Source organism: Drosophila gunungcola (assembly GCF_025200985.1).
Source record: "Drosophila gunungcola strain Sukarami chromosome 3L unlocalized genomic scaffold, Dgunungcola_SK_2 000005F, whole genome shotgun sequence".
In the NCBI taxonomy this organism is placed as follows: Eukaryota; Metazoa; Arthropoda; class Insecta; order Diptera; family Drosophilidae; genus Drosophila; species Drosophila gunungcola.
Window position 1 is genome coordinate 3,971,096 of NW_026453180.1, and position 18,653 is coordinate 3,989,748.

General features: G+C 34.4%; 2 protein-coding genes across 8 annotated transcripts; one reads left to right on the forward strand and one right to left on the reverse strand.

The window, feature by feature from the left end:
* The first annotated feature begins 132 nt into the window (after window positions 1-132).
* LOC128258949 (lipase member H) lies at window positions 133-1,436 on the forward strand. 2 transcript variants are annotated; one of them, XM_052990998.1, is made up of 4 exons: window positions 133-367; window positions 474-917; window positions 1,000-1,201; window positions 1,267-1,436. In XM_052990998.1, exons 1-4 carry the CDS (start codon window positions 133-135, stop codon window positions 1,340-1,342), a joined length of 957 nt encoding a protein of 318 aa, XP_052846958.1. In that variant the 3' UTR covers window positions 1,343-1,436. The 2 variants fall into 2 exon arrangements, with proteins under 2 accessions (XP_052846958.1, XP_052846957.1); XM_052990997.1 differs by having other exon boundaries at window positions 474-938; window positions 1,267-1,435.
* A 969-nt stretch (window positions 1,437-2,405) lies between these two features.
* Window positions 2,406-16,699, reverse strand: LOC128258953 (uncharacterized). 6 transcript variants are annotated; one of them, XR_008268004.1, is made up of 5 exons: window positions 16,528-16,699; window positions 16,395-16,462; window positions 15,976-16,340; window positions 15,011-15,389; window positions 2,406-2,541 (listed from the first exon to the last, which is right to left on the reverse strand). XR_008268004.1 is itself a non-coding variant. In XM_052991003.1 (3 exons), exons 1-3 carry the CDS (start codon window positions 16,622-16,624, stop codon window positions 16,116-16,118), a joined length of 390 nt encoding a protein of 129 aa, XP_052846963.1. In that variant the 5' UTR covers window positions 16,625-16,699; the 3' UTR covers window positions 15,711-16,115. The 6 variants fall into 6 exon arrangements, 1 of the variants encoding a protein (XP_052846963.1); XR_008268005.1 differs by lacking the exon at window positions 15,011-15,389 and having other exon boundaries at window positions 2,432-2,541; window positions 15,984-16,340; XR_008268003.1 differs by lacking the exon at window positions 15,011-15,389 and having other exon boundaries at window positions 2,441-2,541.
* Between the last annotated feature and the right edge of the window lie 1,954 nt (window positions 16,700-18,653).

Genomic DNA, 18,653 nt, shown 5'->3' on the forward strand with positions numbered 1-18,653 from the left:
GCTTGAAATGTCGTCATGTCTGGAAAATCTATCCCTAATTGAACGATTAGCGGAACGCAACCTATTTTTAAGCTATATAAAGGTGGGATTGGCGAGGAAACCTTTAGTTTTTCGATTAAGTCAAGAGTAGACATGGCCAAGACAAGCAGTAGTTTTTGTCTGGTGCCGATTCTCTGCCAGTTTTTGGGCCTTCAAGCCGCTCTGCTGGACTCGTTGGTGGCCGAAAGCAAAATATACTATCTGAATTCAGCTGGCGATGTGCTCCTGCAGAATGTGGACGTGCTGGAGAGCGTGGCATCTGTCAAGCTGATCGTTCATGGTTATCTGGGATCACGCACTCACAGCTCTATTATGCCGCTGCGAAATGGTGAGAATTTGGATTTGATTTATCTTTTAATAGTCTGCACTGTGCTTAGCAGAGTTTTATAGTTTATAGCAGCTATATTTTTGTATAACAATTCGAAATCCCCAAGCTTACACAGCCCAGGGCTATGAGAATATCCTGGTGGCTGACTGGGGACCAGCGGCCAATTTGGATTATGCCACCTCACGTTTGGCTGTGCAGAAAGTGGCTCGGGTTCTGGCGAATTCGTTGCAGGAATTCCTCCAGCGACATGGCATTAATTTTGACAGCGTCCATGTCATAGGTCACAGTTTGGGAGCACATGTCGCTGGTCGCATTGGGCGGTATTTCAATGGAACTTTGAGCAGAGTTACAGGATTAGATCCGGCACTTCCTCTATTTTCAAGTCGGTCAGATGACAGCTTGCACCCGAATGCGGCTCAGTTTGTGGATGTTATCCACACGGATTACCCTCTGTTCGGCGATATAAGACCTCGGGGAAACGTCGACTTTTATCCCAACTTCGGCCAGGCTCCACAGCCAGGATGCGAAAATGTGGATTTCATCGCAGCCAGTAAGCTACTGCATGAGGCTTGTAATTAATATTCGTTTGCTATTCTATTATTTCTATGCATTTATATTTGAATTTTTAACAGACAGCTGCAGCCACAACAGGGCGGTCTTGTTTTACGCAGAATCCATTGGAATGAAGCGCAATTTTCCAGCAATTTCCTGCAGTCTGAGTGCCATTAAAAGTCGGCATGTTGACAATTGCTTCAAGGATAAATCGCAGTCAAATAAAATTGGACTTGGAGACGAGGATCAAACCGTTTTTATGGGCGAACATGTCAATCGAAGGTCAGTATAGTGTTAGCTAAAAAGGTTGTTTAAAACTAACACTTTTTATTGATTTCTCTTTACAGCGCCACCTTGTATTTTTACTTGGCAACCAATGGAGCGCCACCGTACGGACAAGGCAGGAACTCACGTTTTAATTGAACTTTTAAGATCGAACAGCAGGGGCGACAGCCATTAGTGTAAACAAGTATTTGTAAGAAATAAATGACAATAATGTTTTAATATTTAAGAACAAAAAAAAAGCTGTAGTTTTTAATAATAAAGATTTTAAAAAATTTTTGTTTGTTTCTTTTAGTTTTATTTAAATAAAAGAAGGAATACTTATTAACGATATTATCTGTAGCATACTTTTGGGCAGTCTGTGCACATATCAGCTATTTTCAGGCATCTTAATTTTTATGAGATAAAATAAAAAAAAATTGTAGCATATTTTTGGGTTTTGGCGATTACATTTTCATTGCGTGCATTTGTGCAAACTTATACTACAACAAAAGAAAAACATCTACAACAACAACAAAAAAAAACGATTACAACAACAACAAACAAAAAAACGCTACGAAAAGCGATTACAACAAATTTTGTTGTTGTTGTTGTAATTTTTTGTAGCTATATTTTTATTTTTGTTGTTTTTGTAATTGGATGTTGTTGTTGTTGTAATTTAAGAAATAATCTACTACAACATAAAGAGATTAAAATTTTGTTGTTGTTTTTGTTATTGGTTTTTGTTGTTGTTGTAATCGATTATTTAATAAAAACGTCTACAACAACAACAAAAATATATCGCTACAAGAAAATTACAACAACAAAATTGTTGTTGTAATCGCTTTTTGTAGCGATATGTTTGTTGTTGTTGTTGTAATCGTTTTTGTTGTTGTTGTAGACGTTTTTCTTTTGTTGTAGTCAAAGTTTGCCCAAATGCACGCAATGAAGATGTAAACGCCCAAGCCCAAAAATGTGCTAAAAAAAACTTTTTTTAATATGTCATAATAAATCATTCAGACGCCTGCAAATGCACGCAATGAAAATTTAAATGCAAAGCCCAAAAGTATGCTAAACAAAACTTTTTATTTCGTCTCAAAAAAATTTTAAGCTGCCTATAAATTAGTGCTTGTTAAACGTTAATTAAGCTATTTAAAACTCCTCATTAATTAGCTTCTAGATGGTTAGTTTGAATCCAAAGACGATCGAGCATAGCAATAGTTTAGGATCATAGTTTTTTATTCAAAAATTTACAACAACTTTTAATGAATAATTTGAAATGCGCCTAGACTGCAGAATTCCTTTCCAGTCCCCAAGCAACCATGAGCTTAGTTTTCGTAGGATCTTGCTGGAAGCCCAACCTAGAAGAAAATAAAGAAAATTATTGTTTTTTTTTTTTTAATTTGAATTAAATGTGCATTTAATATAGACTTAATTATTTTTTGATTAAGCGCAAATTTTTAACAAAGTTATACGTTTTTTTGTAGATTTCGTAATGAAATTCCAATCTAATGGCATTCAAAGTTAAACATTATTATTTTGGGAAATTTTCGCATTTTGTATCACTCTCTCTTTCGAAAATTTAACCAAAACAAAATTTTTGAACATTTCGTTTTAATAAAAAAAACCGAAAATCGAGGTGATTTCGCATTTTTAGAAAGGGGTAACATCATCCATTTTAACTTCGAATATTAAACCGAAACAAAATTTTTCAGCTGTTAACGGGAATCGATTAAATATTCCATGACGAATACAACGAGGTATGGCATTCCAAAATTAAACCACAGTACTGAATATATAGTTTTGATAAAAAAACAAAAATTTAAACTTATTTTTTCGAGGTCGCAAATTTAGCATTTTTTATAAGTTTTAAGCCCATAACTTTTCTTTCCGCCATCCGATTTCAAAGAAGTATATCTTCAAAGTATTGTGGCTTAAGCCTCTAAAACCTGCATTAAAATTTTGTTTTTAAGTTATGAGTTGTTATTTAAAACGAAATTACTCCTTAATTAAGATCCGAAAAATAGCTTGGCAGAAAAGTGTCCAAAATCCGGCAGTTTTATATCTATAACTTTTCTATTAAGTATCAGATTTCAAAGTGGTTTATCTTAAATGTCTTGGTGCTTAGTTGCCTAAAAAACTGCGTTCAAAACTTGATTTGTAAATTCGGGTCGATATTTTGCAATTTTAATGATTTTAATTTTAATTTTTTAACCCCTTTCAAAATTTCCGAAAAAGTCGTGTTTGCAGAAAAGTGACCAAAAACCCGCAGTTCTTAGTCCATAACTTTTCTTTCCGCCATCCGATTTCAAAGAAGTATATCTTCAAAGTCTTGTGGCTTAAGCCTCTAAAAACCCGCATTTAAATTTTGTTTTTAAGTTATGAGTTGTTATTTAAAACGAAATTACTCCTTAATTAAGATCCGAAAAATAGCTTGGCAGAAAAGTGACCAAAATCCGGCAGTTTTATATCTATAACTTTTTATTAAGTATCCGATTTCGAAGTGGTATATCTTAAATGTCTTGGTGCTTAGTTGCCTAAAAAACTGCGTTCAAAACTGGATTTGTAAATTCGGGTCGATATTTTGCAATTTTAATGATTTTAATTTTAATTTTTTAACCCCTTTCAAAATTTCCGAAAAAGTCGTGTTTGCAGAAAAGTGACCAAAAACCCGCAGTTCTTAGTCCATAACTTTTCTTTCCGCCATCCGATTTCAAAGAAGTATATCTTCAAAGTCTTGTGGCTTAAGCCTCTAAAAACCCGCATTTAAATTTTGTTTTTAAGTTATGAGTTGTTATTTAAAACGAAATTACTCCTTAATTAAGATCCGAAAAATAGCTTGGCAGAAAAGTGACCAAAATCCGGCAGTTTTATATCTATAACTTTTCTATTAAGTATCCGATTTCGAAGTGGTATATCTTAAATGTCTTGGTGCTTAGTTGCCTAAAAACTGCGTTCAAAACTGGATTTGTAAATTCGGGTGGATATTTTGCAATTTTAATGATGTAACCCCTTTCAAAATTTCCGAAAAAGTCGTGTTTGCAGAAAAGTGAACAAAAACCCACAGTTCTAAGTCCATAACTTTTCTTTCCGCCATCCGATTTCAAAGAAGTATATCTTCAAAGTCTTGTGGCTTAAGCCTCTAAAAACCTGCATTAAATTTTATTTTTAAATTATGAGTTGTTATTTAAAACGAAATTACTCCTTAATTAAGATCCGAAAAATAGCTTGGCAGAAAAGTGACCAAAATCCGGCAGTTTTATATCTATAACTTTTCTATTAAGTATCAGATTTCAAAGTGGTTATCTTAAATGTCTTGGTGCTTAGTTGCCTAAAAAACTGCGTTCAAACTTGATTTGTAAATTCGGGTGGATATTTTGCAATTTTAATGATGTAACCCCTTTCAAAATTTCCGATAAAAGTCGTGTTTGCAGAAAAGTGACCAAAAACCCGCAGTTCTAAGTCCATAACTTTTCTTTCCGCCATCCGATTTCAAAGAAGTATATCTTCAAATTCTTGTGGCTTAAGCCTCTAAAACCTGCATTAAAATTTTGTTTTTAAATTATGAGTTGTTATTTAAAACGAAATTACTCCTTAATTAAGATCCGAAAAATAGCTTGGCAGAAAAGTGACCAAAATCCGGCAGTTTTATATCTATAACTTTTTTATTAAGTATCCGATTTCGAAGTGGTATATCTTAAATGTCTTGGTGCTTAGTTGCCTAAAAAACTGCGTTCAAAGCTTGATTTGTAAATTCGGGTCGATATTTTGCAATTTTAATGATGTAACCCCTTTCAAAATTTCCGAAAAAGTCGTGTTTGCAGAAAAGTGAACAAAACCCGCAGTTTTAAGTCCATAACTTTTCTTTCAACCATCCGATTTCAAAGAAGTATATCTTCAAAGTCTTGTGGCTTAAGCCTCTAAAAACCTGCATTTAAATTTTGTTTTTAAATTATGAGTTGTTATTTAAAACGAAATTACTCCTTAATTAAGATCCGAAAAATAGCTTGGCAGAAAAGTGACCAAAATCCGGCAGTTTTATATCTATAACTTTTCTATTAAGTATCAGATTTCAAAGTGGTTATCTTAAATGTCTTGGTGCTTAGTTGCCTAAAAAACTGCGTTCAAAACTTGATTTGTAAATTCGGGTCGATATTTTGCAATTTTAATGATGTAACCCCTTTCAAAATTTCCGAAAAAGTCGTGTTTGCAGAAAAGTGACCAAAAACCCGCAGTTCTAAGTCCATAACTTTTCTTTCCGCCATCCGATTTCAAAGAAGTATATCTTCAAAGTCTTGTGGCTTAAGCCTCTAAAAACCTGCATTAAAATTTTGTTTTTAAATTGAAAAGTGACCAAAAACCCGCAGTTCTAAGTCCATAACTTTTCTTTCCGCCATCCGATTTCAAAGAAGTATATCTTCAAAGTCTTGTGGCTTAAGCCTCTAAAAACCTGCATTAAAATTTTGTTTTTAAATTATGAGTTGTTATTTAAAACGAAATTACTCCTTAATTAAGATCCGAAAAATAGCTTGGCAGAAAAGTGACCAAAATCCGGCAGTTTTATATCTATAACTTTTCTATTAAGTATCCGATTTCGAAGTGGTATATCTTAAATGTCTTGGTGCTTAGTTGCCTAAAAAACTGCGTTCAAAACTTGATTTGTAAATTCGGGTCGATATTTTGCAATTTTAATGATGTAACCCCTTTCAAAATTTCCGAAAAAGTCGTGTTTGCAGAAAAGTGACCAAAAACCCGCAGTTCTAAGTCCATAACTTTTCTTTCCGCCATCCGATTTCAAAGAAGTATATCTTCAAAGTCTTGTGGCTTAAGCCTCTAAAAACCTGCATTAAAATTTTGTTTTTAAATTATGAGTTGTTATTTAAAACGAAATTACTCCTTAATTAAGATCCGAAAAATAGCTTGGCAGAAAAGTGACCAAAATCCGGCAGTTTTATATCTATAACTTTTCTATTAAGTATCCGATTTCGAAGTGGTATATCTTAAATGTCTTGGTGCTTAGTTGCCTAAAAAACTGCGTTCAAAACTTGATTTGTAAATTCGGGTCGATATTTTGCAATTTTAATGATGTAACCCCTTTCAAAATTTCCGAAAAAGTCGTGTTTGCAGAAAAGTGACCAAAAACCCGCAGTTCTAAGTCCATAACTTTTCTTTCCGCCATCCGATTTCAAAGAAGTATATCTTCAAAGTCTTGTGGCTTAAGCCTCTAAAAACCTGCATTAAAATTTTGTTTTTAAATTATGAGTTGTTATTTAAAACGAAATTACTCCTTAATTAAGATCCGAAAAATAGCTTGGCAGAAAAGTGACCAAAATCCGGCAGTTTTATATCTATAACTTTTCTATTAAGTATCCGATTTCGAAGTGGTATATCTTAAATGTCTTGGTGCTTAGTTGCCTAAAAAACTGCGTTCAAAACTTGATTTGTAAATTCGGGTCGATATTTTGCAATTTTAATGATGTAACCCCTTTCAAAATTTCCGAAAAAGTCGTGTTTGCAGAAAAGTGACCAAAAACCCGCAGTTCTAAGTCCATAACTTTTCTTTCCGCCATCCGATTTCAAAGAAGTATATCTTCAAAGTCTTGTGGCTTAAGCCTCTAAAAACCTGCATTAAAATTTTGTTTTTAAATTATGAGTTGTTATTTAAAACGAAATTACTCCTTAATTAAGATCCGAAAAATAGCTTGGCAGAAAAGTGACCAAAATCCGGCAGTTTTATATCTATAACTTTTCTATTAAGTATCCGATTTCGAAGTGGTATATCTTAAATGTCTTGGTGCTTAGTTGCCTAAAAAACTGCGTTCAAAACTTGATTTGTAAATTCGGGTCGATATTTTGCAATTTTAATGATGTAACCCCTTTCAAAATTTCCGAAAAAGTCGTGTTTGCAGAAAAGTGACCAAAAACCCGCAGTTCTAAGTCCATAACTTTTCTTTCCGCCATCCGATTTCAAAGAAGTATATCTTCAAAGTCTTGTGGCTTAAGCCTCTAAAAACCTGCATTAAAATTTTGTTTTTAAATTATGAGTTGTTATTTAAAACGAAATTACTCCTTAATTAAGATCCGAAAAATAGCTTGGCAGAAAAGTGACCAAAATCCGGCAGTTTTATATCTATAACTTTTCTATTAAGTATCCGATTTCGAAGTGGTATATCTTAAATGTCTTGGTGCTTAGTTGCCTAAAAAACTGCGTTCAAAACTTGATTTGTAAATTCGGGTCGATATTTTGCAATTTTAATGATGTAACCCCTTTCAAAATTTCCGAAAAAGTCGTGTTTGCAGAAAAGTGACCAAAAACCCGCAGTTCTAAGTCCATAACTTTTCTTTCCGCCATCCGATTTCAAAGAAGTATATCTTCAAAGTCTTGTGGCTTAAGCCTCTAAAAACCTGCATTAAAATTTTGTTTTTAAATTATGAGTTGTTATTTAAAACGAAATTACTCCTTAATTAAGATCCGAAAAATAGCTTGGCAGAAAAGTGACCAAAATCCGGCAGTTTTATATCTATAACTTTTCTATTAAGTATCCGATTTCGAAGTGGTATATCTTAAATGTCTTGGTGCTTAGTTGCCTAAAAAACTGCGTTCAAAACTTGATTTGTAAATTCGGGTCGATATTTTGCAATTTTAATGATGTAACCCCTTTCAAAATTTCCGAAAAAGTCGTGTTTGCAGAAAAGTGACCAAAAACCCGCAGTTCTAAGTCCATAACTTTTCTTTCCGCCATCCGATTTCAAAGAAGTATATCTTCAAAGTCTTGTGGCTTAAGCCTCTAAAAACCTGCATTAAAATTTTGTTTTTAAATTATGAGTTGTTATTTAAAACGAAATTACTCCTTAATTAAGATCCGAAAAATAGCTTGGCAGAAAAGTGACCAAAATCCGGCAGTTTTATATCTATAACTTTTCTATTAAGTATCCGATTTCGAAGTGGTATATCTTAAATGTCTTGGTGCTTAGTTGCCTAAAAAACTGCGTTCAAAACTTGATTTGTAAATTCGGGTCGATATTTTGCAATTTTAATGATGTAACCCCTTTCAAAATTTCCGAAAAAGTCGTGTTTGCAGAAAAGTGACCAAAAACCCGCAGTTCTAAGTCCATAACTTTTCTTTCCGCCATCCGATTTCAAAGAAGTATATCTTCAAAGTCTTGTGGCTTAAGCCTCTAAAAACCTGCATTAAAATTTTGTTTTTAAATTATGAGTTGTTATTTAAAACGAAATTACTCCTTAATTAAGATCCGAAAAATAGCTTGGCAGAAAAGTGACCAAAATCCGGCAGTTTTATATCTATAACTTTTCTATTAAGTATCCGATTTCGAAGTGGTATATCTTAAATGTCTTGGTGCTTAGTTGCCTAAAAAACTGCGTTCAAAACTTGATTTGTAAATTCGGGTCGATATTTTGCAATTTTAATGATGTAACCCCTTTCAAAATTTCCGAAAAAGTCGTGTTTGCAGAAAAGTGACCAAAAACCCGCAGTTCTAAGTCCATAACTTTTCTTTCCGCCATCCGATTTCAAAGAAGTATATCTTCAAAGTCTTGTGGCTTAAGCCTCTAAAAACCTGCATTAAAATTTTGTTTTTAAATTATGAGTTGTTATTTAAAACGAAATTACTCCTTAATTAAGATCCGAAAAATAGCTTGGCAGAAAAGTGACCAAAATCCGGCAGTTTTATATCTATAACTTTTCTATTAAGTATCCGATTTCGAAGTGGTATATCTTAAATGTCTTGGTGCTTAGTTGCCTAAAAAACTGCGTTCAAAACTTGATTTGTAAATTCGGGTCGATATTTTGCAATTTTAATGATGTAACCCCTTTCAAAATTTCCGAAAAAGTCGTGTTTGCAGAAAAGTGACCAAAAACCCGCAGTTCTAAGTCCATAACTTTTCTTTCCGCCATCCGATTTCAAAGAAGTATATCTTCAAAGTCTTGTGGCTTAAGCCTCTAAAAACCTGCATTAAAATTTTGTTTTTAAATTATGAGTTGTTATTTAAAACGAAATTACTCCTTAATTAAGATCCGAAAAATAGCTTGGCAGAAAAGTGACCAAAATCCGGCAGTTTTATATCTATAACTTTTCTATTAAGTATCCGATTTCGAAGTGGTATATCTTAAATGTCTTGGTGCTTAGTTGCCTAAAAAACTGCGTTCAAAACTTGATTTGTAAATTCGGGTCGATATTTTGCAATTTTAATGATGTAACCCCTTTCAAAATTTCCGAAAAAGTCGTGTTTGCAGAAAAGTGACCAAAAACCCGCAGTTCTAAGTCCATAACTTTTCTTTCCGCCATCCGATTTCAAAGAAGTATATCTTCAAAGTCTTGTGGCTTAAGCCTCTAAAAACCTGCATTAAAATTTTGTTTTTAAATTATGAGTTGTTATTTAAAACGAAATTACTCCTTAATTAAGATCCGAAAAATAGCTTGGCAGAAAAGTGACCAAAATCCGGCAGTTTTATATCTATAACTTTTCTATTAAGTATCCGATTTCGAAGTGGTATATCTTAAATGTCTTGGTGCTTAGTTGCCTAAAAAACTGCGTTCAAAACTGGATTTGTAAATTCGGGTCGATATTTTGCAATTTTAATGATGTAACCCCTTTCAAAATTTCCGAAAAAGTCGTGTTTGCAGAAAAGTGACCAAAAACCCGCAGTTCTAAGTCCATAACTTTTCTTTCCGCCATCCGATTTCAAAGAAGTATATCTTCAAAGTCTTGTGGCTTAAGCCTCTAAAAACCTGCATTAAAATTTTGTTTTTAAATTATGAGTTGTTATTTAAAACGAAATTACTCCTTAATTAAGATCCGAAAAATAGCTTGGCAGAAAAGTGACCAAAATCCGGCAGTTTTATATCTATAACTTTTCTATTAAGTATCCGATTTCGAAGTGGTATATCTTAAATGTCTTGGTGCTTAGTTGCCTAAAAAACTGCGTTCAAAACTGGATTTGTAAATTCGGGTCGATATTTTGCAATTTTAATGATGTAACCCCTTTCAAAATTTCCGAAAAAGTCGTGTTTGCAGAAAAGTGAACAAAAACCCGCAGTTTTAAGTCCATAACTTTTATTTCCGCCATCCGATTTCAAAGAAGTATATCTTCAAAGTCTTGTGGCTTAAGCCTCTAAAAACCTGCATTTAAATTTTGTTTTTAAATTATGAGTTGTTATTTAAAACGAAATTACTCCTTAATTAAGATCCGAAAAATAGCTTGGCAGAAAAGTGACCAAAATCCGGCAGTTTTATATCTATATCTTTTCTATTAAGTATCCGATTTCGAAGTGGTATATCTTAAATGTCTTGGTGCTTAGTTGCCTAAAAAACTGCGTTCAAAACTTGATTTGTAAATTCGGGTCGATATTTTGCAATTTTAATGATGTAACCCCTTTCAAAATTTCCGAAAAAGTCGTGTTTGCAGAAAAGTGAACAAAAACCCGCAGTTTTAAGTCCATAACTTTTATTTCCGCCATCCGATTTCAAAGAAGTATATCTTCAAAGTCTTGTGGCTTAAGCCTCTAAAAACCTGCATTTAAATTTTGTTTTTAAATTATGAGTTGTTATTTAAAACGAAATTACTCCTTAATTAAGATCCGAAAAATAGCTTGGCAGAAAAGTGACCAAAATCCGGCAGTTTTATATCTATATCTTTTCTATTAAGTATCCGATTTCGAAGTGGTATATCTTAAATGTCTTGGTGCTTAGTTGCCTAAAAAACTGCGTTCAAAACTTGATTTGTAAATTCGGGTCGATATTTTGCAATTTTAATGATGTAACCCCTTTCAAAATTTCCGAAAAAGTCGTGTTTGCAGAAAAGTGACCAAAAACCCGCAGTTCTAAGTCCATAACTTTTCTTTCCGCCATCCGATTTCAAAGAAGTATATCTTCAAAGTCTTGTGGCTTAAGCCTCTAAAAACCTGCATTTAAGTTATGAGTTGTTATTTAAAACGAAATTACTCCTTAATTAAGATCCGAAAAATAGCTTGGCAGAAAAGTGACCAAAATCCGGCAGTTTTATATCTATAACTTTTCTATTAAGTATCCGATTTCGAAGTGGTATATCTTAAATGTCTTGGTGCTTAGTTGCCTAAAAAACTGCGTTCAAAACTTGATATTTTGCAATTTTAATGATGTAACCCCTTTCAAAATTTCCGAAAAAAACTCTGGCGAAAATCAAGCACCTTTTTTTAAGGAATACATTAAAAAACGCACAAAATCAAAAAACTGAGATAAAATTAGAAGTGTGTCGAAAATATAAACGAACATTTCATAAACTTACTTACTAATCGTCGAAATTCGAATTAGATTAGAACATTGGTCATTGGCACGTTCCTTCTCGGAGCCCTCGTAACCCCCTTTTACCCCCTTAACCCTAGATTGCCCTCACCCCACAAACTACCCAACCATTCAACCATCGCCAGAATCAAAAGTCAACAACTCTCGCTTTGTTTTACTTTCCCAGCAAACAGAAATTAAAGCCAGAGGAAAAGCAAAACGAGTGGCGGACAGGAAAAGCCAACGCAAATGACACAAATTCAGGGAAGGAAGGTGGTGGTGGCAGAACAAAAAGGCGACTGCCGTGGAAATGGAGAAAACGCGTCAAGGGAAATGATGAAAATATTGAGAACGCATATGAGAAGAGCAAAAACCAAAAACCCAACAAAAAAATAGTCGAGACTTTGGCGCGCGGCATTCGGTATACAAAGGAAAAACATTCAGCAAACAGAAACGGAAAACAGAAACTCACTGGTTGACCGAGCATCAATAGAGCGGCTAACTTGCTGGATTTTCACTGTGGAAAAACTGGGGAAAACAAAGGAAAAGCACAAAACGCGGGAGTTTCCTGTGCAGGGCGGCCAATGAAGCCTGAAATCGATTTGTGGAGCGATATACAATGCTATGATCTATGAAGGGTGATTGCCACTGAACCACTTGATCCACCTGAAGCACCTGTGCCACCCACATATTCTTTGGGATTCGACAGGCAGCTGTTGCCATCTCGAAATCCCCAAATTTACAACATTCCTTCTCCTTTTAGAGGCAGTCGCCTTTCAGAGGGAATTTACGATCGCTGTCTTTGTTTACTTCTCTTCATTGGAGCTGTGTTTATTGGCCTCTCCTTCTAAATACATACCGCTGTACTAGCCCTTACGCATTTTGTACACTTAAAAAAAAAATATTTTGTATATAAATATTTAACAAGCGTTTTAAGACCATCACCTTTCGAAAACAATTCTTTAAGGGTTACAAACTAGGCGTTGCACATAAGTTTTACCCATTGATTTTATAAAAAAGAAACTGAAGTGCTTCTTTTTGTACTATGCTATTTTTAAAACCTTATATTTAATTAGTATTTGAAGTTTTTAATGCATGAATTTATTTTAATGAGTGCCACTTATTGATTTTTTAGATGCTTTCCAGAACTACAATTTTTGAAAGCCAAGAATATTATTATTTTCACAATGGAAAGCAACATTTTTTTCTCAGTGAAGTTGCCCGATGGCGACGCAAAGGAAACAAAACACCGAAGTCGAGGTGTCAAGTGTTTTGCCTTATCTTCTGCGGTTGCTGCCTCTTGTTTGTAGGCCAACTTCATGGAGTTGGGATGCAGAAGAGCCACAGCCAAAGAGGCTCCAAGAGCCGATGTGTCTGCTTCTCGAATTGCGTCAAAAATTATCGCCATTAAATGTAGATGAGCGTTTAGTTGTAAAGTTATTGGCCCATAAATAACCTTGGGGTCTGTAGTCTGCAGTCTGTAGCTATCCGCATTCAGGTATCTGCAGAATTTAGCGCAGGGGGTCTGTTTGTTCTCTTCATTCATAAAATGAATGTGATTTACGAAGCGATGTGCTTGCGGAACTTTTGATTGCAGTTCTAATAAGGATGATAGTCGCTGCAAATTGAAATTCATTTGCTGATTGAGCTGGAATTTAGTGAAATTAAAAATGGATGGCTTGTGGGAGGGGTGGAGAAATTTAACAAGACGAAATTTATGTGTTGGTAAGGCTTAAGGTCATTTGCTAATGGCTTATATCTTATGTCTGCTTTTAAAGTAGAGTTCTCTAAGTGCGTTATATGTTGCTTAAGATAAATTGATAAAGTCCTACTTTTTTTGATTAAATTTGTTTTAATGTTGAATCGTAAAACTATATCCCATGTATAAATCAAGATTGTAATTTCTGGTTTGGCATTAAAGGAAAATAAGTTGGTTTAATTTAATAAATAGCTAAAGATAGATTTAATCAGTAAAATATAAATGTAATATATATTTTGCAAATTGCAAATTTTGTTTTCGGATTTAATTTAATATTTAATTCTTAGTTTATTATTTACAAAACTGAATAAACAATGGGAATACCAGCCCAAAAAAAATCAATTATATCTCTCACCAGTTCCTTGTCCTTTTACCCAGTCTGCTCTGACTGTTTAACCCCCGCTGTCGTATTTTAACTTATATAATTCCTCACGTGTTTTGACACATTTCTTAATGGCACCCCACACACGCACACTCACCAAAAGATACAGGTAAAAAGTGGAAAAAAGGATAAATGGAAAAAAAGGAACCCAAAGGCAAGACAAAATGAACAAATGCAAACACAAAGTCGAGGAGACAAGAAGAGAAATGATATTGTAATTGGCAATCGTTGTTGTGCATAAATCACATGCATAAATTTCCGACCTGAAGGCATATTCCACAAAGGCGCAAGTCCTTAACCCCCTAATGCCCCGCCATTTCGTTAGTTGAACTCGAACGTTGCTTTCCAATTGGAAACTTTTTCATTAACTAATTGAACGCGTTTGTGGGCGAAGGGGAAAGGACTTGCAAGGAGTCGCGGGGTTGGGGGTCACAATGGCGCCAATATTGAATGGCAAACAGAAGGGAAGACTCCATCCCCGTTTTCCTATTTCCCATTTTCCCATTTTTTCCGCTGGTGGAAAGTCCACCTCTCAAAAAACAGGCCATGGCAAGACAATGAACGGACAATGTTAGACAGCCAGGACACGAAAGGACGATGGCCCAAATGGGCAAATAAACACAGGCACACTCACACACACACAGGTACACCTAGCTGACATCCTGTGGGTGTCCTTGTGTGTGTTCTGTATCCGTGTCTGTGTGTGGCCACAATAATTTACGAGCACACGCTTCGCTTCCGTTTTGCAGATGCTCTTTGACTTTCAGGGAATATTTGGTTCGTTGTATGTTTTGTAAAAAATTGGCGTGTTACCCAGTGCTTAAAATTGATGAATATTAATTTAAATCTTAGAGCCTAAAAGAATTTTAAAGATCATCTCTTTTCATTTTAAGCCAGCCCTAGAAGGCAAAACGGGCTTGGAAAGTTTTACATTTCACAATATTTACGTAACTCATTTATTTAATGTTGAATGCCATTAAAATTTGAAACCATTAATAATATTTCCCTAAAAAATATAACCAAACAACACTTCTATACCAAAAACTTCATAAACTTTATTTTTGTGTAATTTTTCTTTGTTAATTATACTTTAATTTTTTTAAATATTTAATTATATTAAAATTAAATATGTAAGCCTGTACATTCTAATTTATTAACAAAAGGGTTAAGTCTTTACCATATATAAAATAGTTTTTCAAGGTGCAAAGATAAATTTTAAATAACTTACGCACTTGCTTTTATGAATATTTAAATACCAATTTATAGTTATTTTTTTCGCCATATAACATATTCGATTAGATTTAATTGGCGCCAATTTATTGAACAAACATAAAAATTTGAATATTGTTTAGATATTTATGGTTCATATTTATTGTCTTGACACCTTTTGCGGTATCATTAGCTCACCACATTTGCGTAAGTAGAATTTATTAAAATTTTCCACAAATTGTCGCACGTCACAAGGTATTCCCTTGGTTCATCATTATGGCATGGAGGTTTTATTTTCCTTTTAATATACAAATAAAGTTGGAAATTTGCATAGCTGTCTGGTCTGGTCTTGGACTGGGTGTCTTCTTCGGTCTTTTTTCACTTTCCCTCCCCCGCAAAAGACCACAGAAACCACCACCCTTTCCATTATCCTGGCGGATATTAAACATTAGCGCGTGCTGGACACATCCTTGTCCACCCGCCGACTCCTGCCACCAAAAATAATTAAGGTGAAAATTGCTGTCGACACGCAAAGTCCAAAACGAAAAGGTGGCAAAGGTAAAAAGCCAATTGAGCACTGGTAAAATAATCGTAGTAAATATAAATACCTTGCAATCAATTTAAATATTTTTCGCTTTGATTTTTATCCTATTTTAAGTTAGTTATTGACTACTTCCGAAATTGATTTTAATATCTGAAAGTTTATTTTAAATTTAAAATACATTAAGTTGAAAAAATGCATGTGTGTCACATGGGAACTATTTTAAATTAATTGAAATATTTTAATAATAATCAGTCAATTAAATTAGCATTGTATTTAATATTATGATTTTATATATAATTTAAATATTATATGTAATTTTATATGAACTCAATAGTAATTAATGTATGTTTACTATTCATTTTTTTGTCAGTGCGGCTAAACTAAAACTGAAAATACACATTTTTTTGGCCCTCTGAGAAATGACCAGAAAGCGAGAGAAAATCCGAAAAAAACCGAAAAAAACGCAGCAGCTGATAAACCGAGCGATTGGAGATGACTAATGAAACCTATTAGCCCTGTGACAGATGAGTTTGAGCAGTCGCTGGGAGCTGTGACCGCGATGATGGATAAGCTCATTAAAGACAAAGGCCCGCGGATCATTACCGATTTACCGACCCACCGATTTACCGATCATTTCCAGTAGCGGCTCCTTCTATGCTGACCCCAAGGATTAATTGAAATCCCCCGGTGGTCAAGCGTTTCGCTGCCACCAAGAATCCGCTGATAAGCTGGCTCGTTTTTGACATTTTCTTTATCAGTCTAGTGGAGTCTCGAATCAATCAAGTTTGAGGAGACGGCATCCATGGGCACTCGGAAATTCCACTGGCGCTTAAGGGGCTTCGGTATGCGTTGGTTCAGGAAGAAACTACGGCCATAATCCATTGGTTTTAGTCTCCTCACATAACCCTCTGGCAGATCATCCACATGGCAGCTAATCTGCAGATACTCCAGTGAGTCTTCCCTCACTAGTTTCTCTATGGTGCACTTTTCGGGACTTTAGATTGCTATTCAAATGAAAACTCTTAACTACAGGCTTACATTATCTGCCAAATGCACCAAATCGTCTTGGATCCCCTCGATTTCATGGCGATGACGGGACAAAAAGGCTGTTTGACCATAAAATATATTCAATGCAATAACCTTTGTTTTTGATTTAGCAACTCAAACTTACGCTCCTTAAGTTTTATATGATCATCGATTAGGTGGAGGCCTAGAAAAGATATTGCTACGAAAATCAGCGTAAGGCAGCGCCGTGAATTTGGACTCATTTTTTATGAATTTAGTTTATTAAAGACTTTTGAATTTGAATTTTGATTGTAAAAGGTAGGGAGTCTTAAAGTCAAGGCCTCACCAGACTAATAACGTAGATAAAACATCACATACAGATAAAATTAAAACCTTTTATTTTTTCCATATGCCTTGTTTAATTTAATTTTAGATATATTTAAATTTTCCAATTCTAATTAAGATATAAAATGTATAGATATAAATGTTGGCTCATTTTTTCCATGTTTCTTCTTAGTAAATGAGAAGTTTATCTAACTAAAACTCAAGTGTCAAAGACAAAAACTTTGGCCCGCTCTTAAATTAATCAAATCCAAAAGATACAGACTTTAGATGCTTTTCATTAAAAATCACGCCGACTTAAATTCTTATCAAAATTGAGAGCCCCATCAAACCATAAAGAATGTTTAGGGCAAATTGGCGCTGGTAAACTTTTCCAATTGGCCATAAAAATCAACAGAAAATCGTTTGATCAAGAAAATCGTAAACGAAAACAAACAGATAGCAAATTTTATAACCACTCTACAATAGAAACAGAGATAAGCTAATAGAAAACGCAACCTTATATGGAAATTTAGGCAGAATTAGGGTTCACCAAACAAATTTCATAATTTGCATGTCGCGTTCGAAGAAAAGTTCTCGACATTGATAAACTTTTCCGATTGGCCATAAAAATCGATAGAAAATGCTATGGAAATTTTGGCGTTTCTGTTTGCTTTTTCGGTGTCAGTGTCGAATATCATTATAAATGTCGAATCGAAAACACTACACTACACTACAGTGCCTGAAGTCTGGCCAATGTCTGCGATGTCTGACGTGGACTGGTGGGTTTCTGGGTTTGGCCAGATTATGGTTACTTTTATGATTTAATTTCACACGAATTTAATTATTTCGTTGCGGTGCAATTGTTTTGTGCGTCGTCGTCGCATTTATGGTGTATCAGTTGTTTATGGCCTGTGTGGCCAAGGCGAAGAGATTTCACAACCCAAAACGGAGAGACTTGTTAGCCCAATTAATAATTATTATTGGCCGTAGTTAGCGGATAGATGATTTTGGTGTGGGAGGCCTTGGCTTTCTCTGCTCCTGCCCACAGCCCGGATTTAATTAATTGCCGCGCGAGATTAATTTCATTTCAATTGTGCAGTCGCATCATTAGCAGTACTCGTACCCCTCCCCTGCCCCCCAAAAAGATGATGATAGTTGGGTCTCAAAAAACCTGCTGAGTAAGCAATGATATCGGTTGTACTATAAGTTGCCCCCATGCCATCGACATCCCAGATCCCCATCCAGCACTCTCAAGTGCCATATCGTTTTATTTCGCTTCGAGTGGGCTTGAAAGGTGATTAACGCGATCATAGAAATGATGTCGAAGTCGGAGGAGTACCGCACTGGGGGCTCATCTCTCCAACACCTGAAGTGGGACAGGGAAACGGGAACATTATGGAGGCCTTTCACTGGGAGAAATTAGCACCAAATATGGTCACCACTCATCACTAGTTTATGATAGAAAATGGGTTGCAGAGATCTGTGTCTTAAGGTGGTTTGAAAACTTTTGGAAATACATTTCCTTTATAAAATTAGGAGGTACGTATATACATTTAAAGTCGCCAGACAAAATATTTTAGATACTAAAATTATAACTTTTCTAGTATCTATAATATTTTGTCCATTAAAAATATAAGAATAATTTACTGTCGAAATTAAAGTGCTGAATAACATTCGATTGGAAACAATTTTTAATAGCAAATGATACAAGAAGTAAGAATAACTATTAATAATATAAGTATTTGCATTCTTAAATATAAAAAAAAAATCGAAAATTAAACTTCTATCCCATAAAAAAACAAAAAATATGCTTATGTTTTTATGCTTTATATTCATATGTGAATATTATAAGTTAGCACACTTTTATACAAATAGATCATTTCAATAACAAAATATATTTATTTAGGCTTACAACATTATGAAGTATAAATACTAAAACATTTCGTTTGTAATTTTGTTTAAATTATT